This window comes from Babylonia areolata, chromosome 7, assembly GCF_041734735.1.
Source record: "Babylonia areolata isolate BAREFJ2019XMU chromosome 7, ASM4173473v1, whole genome shotgun sequence".
NCBI lineage: Eukaryota > Metazoa > Mollusca > Gastropoda > Neogastropoda > Buccinidae > Babylonia > Babylonia areolata.
The window spans coordinates 53,786,000-53,793,499 of record NC_134882.1 but is presented as its reverse complement, the minus strand read 5'-3'; the positions used below and the strand labels follow the sequence as shown (position 1 = coordinate 53,793,499).

General features: G+C 43.5%; 1 protein-coding gene across 1 annotated transcript; it reads left to right on the top strand.

The window, feature by feature from the left end:
* The first annotated feature begins 393 nt into the window (after positions 1–393).
* On the top strand, positions 394–2,299 carry LOC143284313 (galactoside alpha-(1,2)-fucosyltransferase 1-like). Its single transcript, XM_076591019.1, has one exon. The coding sequence runs from the start codon at positions 555–557 to the stop codon at positions 1,773–1,775; it is 1,221 nt and encodes a 406-aa protein (XP_076447134.1). The 5' UTR covers positions 394–554; the 3' UTR covers positions 1,776–2,299.
* Positions 2,300–7,500: the final 5,201 nt, after the last annotated feature.

The window sequence follows — 7,500 nt, the reverse complement described above, 5'->3', positions numbered from 1 at the left end:
ATTGGGGTTCCACCAACACTGCCACCCTTGTGCTGTCCCCCCCCCCCCCCCCCTTGTTTTTGAAGGCAGTGACAGTGGTGGTGGTAGTAATGGTAATAGTATTGATGAACTACTTTTTAACAACAGAGAGTTTACCTGAACAGGATTGGGTTGCATGATCCATCTTTAGCAGCGCTAAGTTTGTTCAGCGTTAAAAACGTCCCTTACATCTACCACGCTAATGTCACAGACTTAGAAGCATTCTTAACGCTAAGCACTGGAGAGCTCGCTCATGCAATTTTTAGCCCGGGTCTGACTGTCCTTGGAGCTGCCGATAGAGTGTGACCAGTGCATGTGTATATAGGTTCTCATTGTGTCATGGTGTGCTTGCAGAGAGGCGAGTCACGTGCAGCAGCAGCAGCAGCAGCAGCAGGATCATGGGCGCCGCCTGGGGGGAAAGCTGAGGAGTGACTCCCAGCACAGTCCTCACCACACACCACTGAGCGTCTGTCACGTGACACCGTTGTCACCACATCACGTGTCTGTCACCTGACCTGACCTGACTGACACTCAGCATGACGGGGATGGGCTTTCACCGCGTGTCCCGCGTGCTCTTCCTGTCCCTGCTGGCCTTGGGGCTGGCCGCCATCTTGGTAATGCTCGTGCCAGCCACCTATCGATTGGTCCCCCACGACTATGTCAACACCAAGCGCCCCCTGGCGGCGCCTCCTGTTGTTTCGGACCATCTGAGGACGGCCCGGCCAGGGCAGGGTGCTCTGCAGACAGGCGTCTCTCATCAACACAGCAACGCCTCCTCCACCCCCAAACAGCACGGCCACGTCACAGGAGCCCCACACGTCTCCGCCACCACTCCTCCTCCTCCTACTCCTTCTCTTCCTCAAGCTCCAGGAAACGCTTCCTCCGCTGGACGGCAGCAGCGGCCCCCTCCTGTCCCGGCCCGCTTCCCGGCCCCCAACAGCTCAGCTCCTGAGGTGACGGTGGGTCTGTCCGGCATGTTGGGCAACCACATGTTCCAGTATGCCTCACTCCTGGGCATCGCACACCAGAACTTCAGAAAACCCTTCTGCTCGACCGCCTCCACCCTGCACAAGTTCTTCAAGGTAACCCACGTCCAGGACCGCCGGGGCAAAAGAAACTTCGAAGCCGTCAGCGAAAAGGACTTCGCCAGCTACGATCCCGCCATGGAACGTCTCCCCAACACCAGCGTGCTTCTCGAGCAGTATCTGCAGTCGTGGAAATATTTCGACGCCATTCGGGACACGATCAAACGCGAGTTCACCTTTAAACAGGGCCTGAAGGACCAGGCAGCGAACCTGCTGGCAAAGTTTTCGTCACAAATAGGTCGTAGAGTCAAAGTGGGCGTTCACGTCCGTAGAGGGGACCTGCTGATGTCTTCCAGCCGTGCCAAAGGGTACCACACGGCCCCTCTGTCTTACCTGCTCCAGGCCATGGACTACATGCGCCACAAACACGGTGACGTCATCTTCATCGTGGTCTCGGATGACCTCACCTGGTGCAGGGACAACCTGAAGACGGAGAAGGACCACGTGATAGCCGACCACGCGCCGGGGACGGTGCACCTGGCGCTGTTGGCCTCCTGCGATCACGTGATCATGACAGTGGGCACGTACGGATGGTGGGGAGGGTACCTGAGCGGGGGGGACGTGGTGTACTACTGGGACCCGAAGGTGTGTCTGCATCATCCTCCCCTCCCCGTCGAGATCAAGCACCCGGAAGATTTCTTCCTGCCCGAGTGGATACCCCTCCCTGGCTGACGCCCGGTCCTGTGTGTGTGTGTGTGTGTGTGTGTGTGTGTGTGTGTGTGTGTGCGTGTGTGTGTGTGTGTGTGTGTGTGTGTGTGTGTGTGTGAGTGCGCGCGCGCCACAGAATTTGGGACTTTATCCTCCCCTACGTTTCGATGATGATGTTTTCGATACTTTCGATGGTGATGAATATGCTATGGGCGTTAAGGTGGGTTTGGGACTACCTGACAGTGTTCTACTCTCATATTATATGTTTAATGAAGGAATGAATTTGTTTATTTATAATTTATTAGTTTGTTTATTCATTTATTCCAGGACATTTTTTTTCCCACAGGAACAGTGTGTGTTGTGATAAAAGAGCAATGCAACACAATGGCAATATTTATATTTACTAAAAGATGCAACTTGTTTGTTATTTACGACCCTAACCTGGCGATTGACACAACGCACGTTTATTTCCTTTTCATCTGTGTACTCAGTTGCCGTGTTCAAAACGAAAAATATTATATTAGTCTGAATTATAGTGTTAATATGTATTAAGCTTTCCCCTCTCCCCCCCCCCCCTCTGCTGTTGTTGCTGCATACTTCATGCTAGTAGAAAGGAACCGGAAACTGCTTTAGTAACTGAATGTTTCCTGTAACGTTTCTTTGAGTTCCCTGTAACGTTTTGTGTCTTTGTGTTCCCTGTAACGTTTTGTTTTTGTTTCTCTGTGTTCCCTGTAACGTTTTGTTTTTGTTTCTCTGTGTTTCCTGTAACGTTTTACTTCTCTGTGTTTCCTGTAACGTTTTGTTTCTCTGTGTTTCCTGTAACGTTTTTGTTTTTCTGTGTTTTCTGTAACGTTTTGCTTCTCTTTGTTTCCTGTAACGTTTTGTTTCTTTCTCTATGTTCCCCGTAACGTTTTGTTTCTATGTGTTTCCTGTAACGTTTTGTTTCTCTGTGTTTCCTGTAACGTTTTGCTTCTCTTTGTTTCCTGTAATGTTTTGTTTCTCTGTGTTTCCTGTAACGTTTTTGTTTCTCTGTGTTTCCTGTAACGTTTTGTTTCTTTCTCTATGTTCCCCGTAACGTTTTGTTTCTCTGTGTTTCCTGTAACGTTTTGTTTCTCTGTGTTTCCTGTAACGTTTTGCTTCTCTTTGTTTCCTGTAACGTTTTGTTTCTCTTTGTTTCCTGTAACGTTTTTGTTTCTCTGTGTTTCCTGTAACGTTTTGTTTCTTTCTCTATGTTTCCTGTAAAGTTTTGTTTTTCTGTGTTTCCTGTAACGTTTTGTTTCTCTGTGTTTCCTGTAAAGTTTTGCTTCTCTTTGTTTCCTGTAATGTTTTGTTTCTCTGTGTTTCCTGTAACGTTTTTGTTTCTCTGTGTTTCCTGTAACGTTTTGTTTCTCTGTGTTTCCTGTAACGTTTTTGTTTCTCTGTGTTTCCTGTAACGTTTTGTTTCTCTGTGTTTCCTGTAACGTTTTTGTTTCTCTGTGTTTCCTGTAACGTTTTTGTTTCTGTCTCTGTGTTTCCTGTAACGTTTTGCTTCTCTTTGTTTCCTGTAACGTTTTGTTTCTCTGTGTTTCCTGTAACGTTTTGTTTCTCTGTGTTTCCTGTAACGTTTTTGTTTCTGTCTCTGTGTTTCCTGTAACGTTTTGCTTCTCTTTGTTTCCTGTAACGTTTTGTTTCTCTGTGTTTCCTGTAACGTTTTGTTTCTCTGTGTTTCCTGTAACGTTTTTGTTTCTCTGTGTTTCCTGTAACGTTTTGTTTCTCTGTGTTTCCTGTAACGTTTTTGTTTCTCTGTGTTTCCTGTAACGTTTTTGTTTCTGTCTCTGTGTTTCCTGTAACGTTTTGCTTCTCTTTGTTTCCTGTAACGTTTTGTTTCTCTGTGTTTCCTGTAACGTTTTTGTTTCTGTCTCTGTGTTTCCTGTAACGTTTTGCTTCTCTTTGTTTCCTGTAACGTTTTGCTTCTCTTTGTTTCCTGAAATGTTTTGTTTCTCTGTGTTTCCTGTAACGTTTTTGTTTCTGTCTCTGTGTTTCCTGTAACGTTTTGCTTCTCTTTGTTTCCTGTAACGTTTTGTTTCTCTGTGTTTCCTGTAACGTTTTGTTTCTCTGTGTTTCCTGTAACGTTTTGCTTCTCTTTGTTTCCTGTAATGTTTTGTTTCTCTGTGTTTCCTGTAACGTTTTTGTTTCTCTGTGTTTCCTGTAACGTTTTGTTTCTTTCTCTATGTTTCCTGTAAAGTTTTGTTTTTCTGTGTTTCCTGTAACGTTTTGTTTCTCTGTGTTTCCTGTAAAGTTTTGCTTCTCTTTGTTTCCTGTAATGTTTTGTTTCTCTGTGTTTCCTGTAACGTTTTTGTTTCTCTGTGTTTCCTGTAACGTTTTGTTTCTCTGTGTTTCCTGTAACGTTTTTGTTTCTCTGTGTTTCCTGTAACGTTTTTGTTTCTCTGTGTTTCCTGTAACGTTTTGTTTCTCTGTGTTTCCTGTAACGTTTTTGTTTCTCTGTGTTTCCTGTAACGTTTTTGTTTCTGTCTCTGTGTTTCCTGTAACGTTTTGCTTCTCTTTGTTTCCTGTAACGTTTTGTTTCTCTGTGTTTCCTGTAACGTTTTGTTTCTCTGTGTTTCCTGTAACGTTTTTGTTTCTGTCTCTGTGTTTCCTGTAACGTTTTGCTTCTCTTTGTTTCCTGTAACGTTTTGTTTCTCTGTGTTTCCTGTAACGTTTTGTTTCTCTGTGTTTCCTGTAACGTTTTTGTTTCTCTGTGTTTCCTGTAACGTTTTGTTTCTCTGTGTTTCCTGTAACGTTTTTGTTTCTCTGTGTTTCCTGTAACGTTTTTGTTTCTGTCTCTGTGTTTCCTGTAACGTTTTGCTTCTCTTTGTTTCCTGTAACGTTTTGTTTCTCTGTGTTTCCTGTAACGTTTTTGTTTCTGTCTCTGTGTTTCCTGTAACGTTTTGCTTCTCTTTGTTTCCTGTAACGTTTTGCTTCTCTTTGTTTCCTGAAATGTTTTGTTTCTCTGTGTTTCCTGTAACGTTTTTGTTTCTGTCTCTGTGTTTCCTGTAACGTTTTGCTTCTCTTTGTTTCCTGTAACGTTTTGTTTCTCTGTGTTTCCTGTAACGTTTTGTTTCTCTGTGTTTCCTGTAACGTTTTGCTTCTCTTTGTTTCCTGTAACGTTTTGTTTCTCTGTGTTTCCTGTAACGTTTTTGTTTCTCTGTGTTTCCTGTAACGTTTTGTTTCTCTGTGTTTCCTGTAACGTTTTGTCTCTCAGTGTTGTAAAGTTTTGTTTCTCTGTTTCCTGTAACGTTTTCTCTGTGTTGTAACGTTTTGTTTCTCTGTTTCCTGTAACGTTTTGTTCACTGTAACGTTTTGTTTCTCTGTACCGTTTCTTTGCCCGTGTGCCAACTGTTGGGAAGCACAATTTAAAGTATCCATATCATTCATCATTCATCAAAGCTGCGATAGTGCCAAAAATTTTGTTCCTTGTCTGAGGGAGCAAATTATTACTGTTGTTGTTCATTGTTTACCCTGCCCTCGTACAGATTTATTTTATGAAATAACAAATCACGAAAAATGGAATTTACATGATTTATATAGCACTACAACACGTATATTTAGTTGCGTGTGTTAGATGGTGTATGTGGTAACATTGCCTGGGGTGCTGCTGTGTGCACTGTGGTCCTTTGGATTCTCTGCACCGCCGACTATACAGGGTTCGGATTCATGCATGTCTACTACGTTCAGCTTCTGAAATCATCACACTGCCTTATGGAGTAGTTGCTGTGACACAACAAACACATCCGCGGGAACTGTGTTTTCTTGTTATTGTTATATTTGATAAAGGTTATATATACCTTCAATAACAGGTTATACAACTCGATGACATATTTATAGTATGACACGTCCTGTCGGTCGCTGTCATTTTGCTTTCAATTACTTTTTTTTAAATTGTGATTTTTGGATTGTTAATTCAAACATTTTGTCAAGTGTTTTCCGTGTAAAGTGTGTTGAAAGGAGAGTGAACGTGCCTTATTAGAATCAGCTGTTTTTACCATTACTGCACGTTGTGCACCTTGCAACTTGAAGTGCACTTTTTTCAGTATGCTTGAAAATGTCTGCCATTTCGTATACCTTATTCCTTTGTGTAGGTTATCTATACCTACCACTGAAATTCTGTTATCCTGCATTATTCTGTACCTCCGTTGTTGACCTCTTGTTCCCTCCCTCCCTCCCTCGCCCCCCTCCACTCTCTCTCTTTTCTCTTGTTGTCATGTTCAGGTATATGTTTCGGCGTGAAATGTGTGCCAAGAAACAGAATCCGATCCATTGGGAACAACAACTCTCTCTCTCTCTCTCTCTGTGAGTGTGTACATGCGCTTGCGTGTGTGTGTGTGTGTGTGAGGGAGGGGAGGGAGGGAGTAAGAAAGAAAGAGAGAGAGAGAGAAAGAGAGAGAGAGAGAGAGAGAGAGAGAGAGAGAGAGATGCAGTTGGACTATGTGTGTCTTTTTTGATTGACAGTGCATGAAAAATGCGCTGTAAAAATATTTATGGAAACATGGGACACCTCTCAGTGAATCAGTTCTTGGTGTTCGTACATATTCCAGAATAATTAATGTTTGTTCTAAATTCATTTATTCATTTATTTATTTATTTATATATTTTTTTTGCACCCCCATCATCTACGCCGTTTCACCAGCATCACCGGAGTCACTTCGGTGATGGTCAGTGATGCCTGTTCTGATTTAACGTATTTAGGACACCACCTACTAAGCCCCCATACTGACGACAATAATGGCTTAGTCACGGAGCCAGAGTAAGTGAGCGTCTCCCCCGGAGTGGAGACCGCCACCACGTCCCTCCACCGACAGTCCTTCATGAGTCTGCCGACACTGAAGACCTTGACAAGACTCACCCCAAACACGGAAGTGGAAGGGTATCGAAACTGAGGTCACCATGAGAGCAGGTGAAAAGCCACATATTTCGGGACTTTAAGAAAAAAAAAAATGATGAAGAAGGAAGAGGATGACAATGCTGATGCTGATGCTGCCGCCGCCATGGAAGTCAGTTTAGGTTTGGGACCACGTGACAAGGCTGTGCGTGACGCTTCCTGTCATAATGATATTCCGGCGTGAACCAGGCTCGAAAGATACATCTTTTACAATTCTGAAGATCATTCACACTAAAAAGAAGTCTTACAAGGCTATTTCCGTGTCACTTACTTGTAGCATATGACAAAATACGAAAAACACATTTGAAAGAATTAAAGCGTCTTTATTCATCCCTCTATGTGTGAATGTCAGTTTTGCTAGGTGCATGAAATAATGCTGCCTTTGAAGTCAGCGGGAAAACTGGACTCGTATCCGTTGCCTTGGATTAACCACACAATTACAAAATAATTGTTTGAAAGAAGTTTTTGAAACTTAGATACATACATAGATAAATTGCAATGGTCGCCTTCTCCTCCATCTCCGAATACTCTTCTCAGGACACATGCATTATATTTACGAATATCAATGTGTGTGTGTGTGTGTGTGTGTGTGTGTGTGTGTGTGTGTGTGTGTGTGTGTGTGTGCGTGCGTGCGTGCGTGCGTGTGTGTGTGTGTGTATGCGCGTGCGGGCGCATTTCTGATGTTTCAGATTATGTACTGAACAGTTCTCTCCCTGCAGTGTACATTAAAAAAAAATGTTTATGTCAGTAAATCACGCACTGTTGAAATTCCTGTGAGCTGCCAATGTTTTCGTGTTCCACGCTGTGAATGCATTATGTCTTACAGGTTCC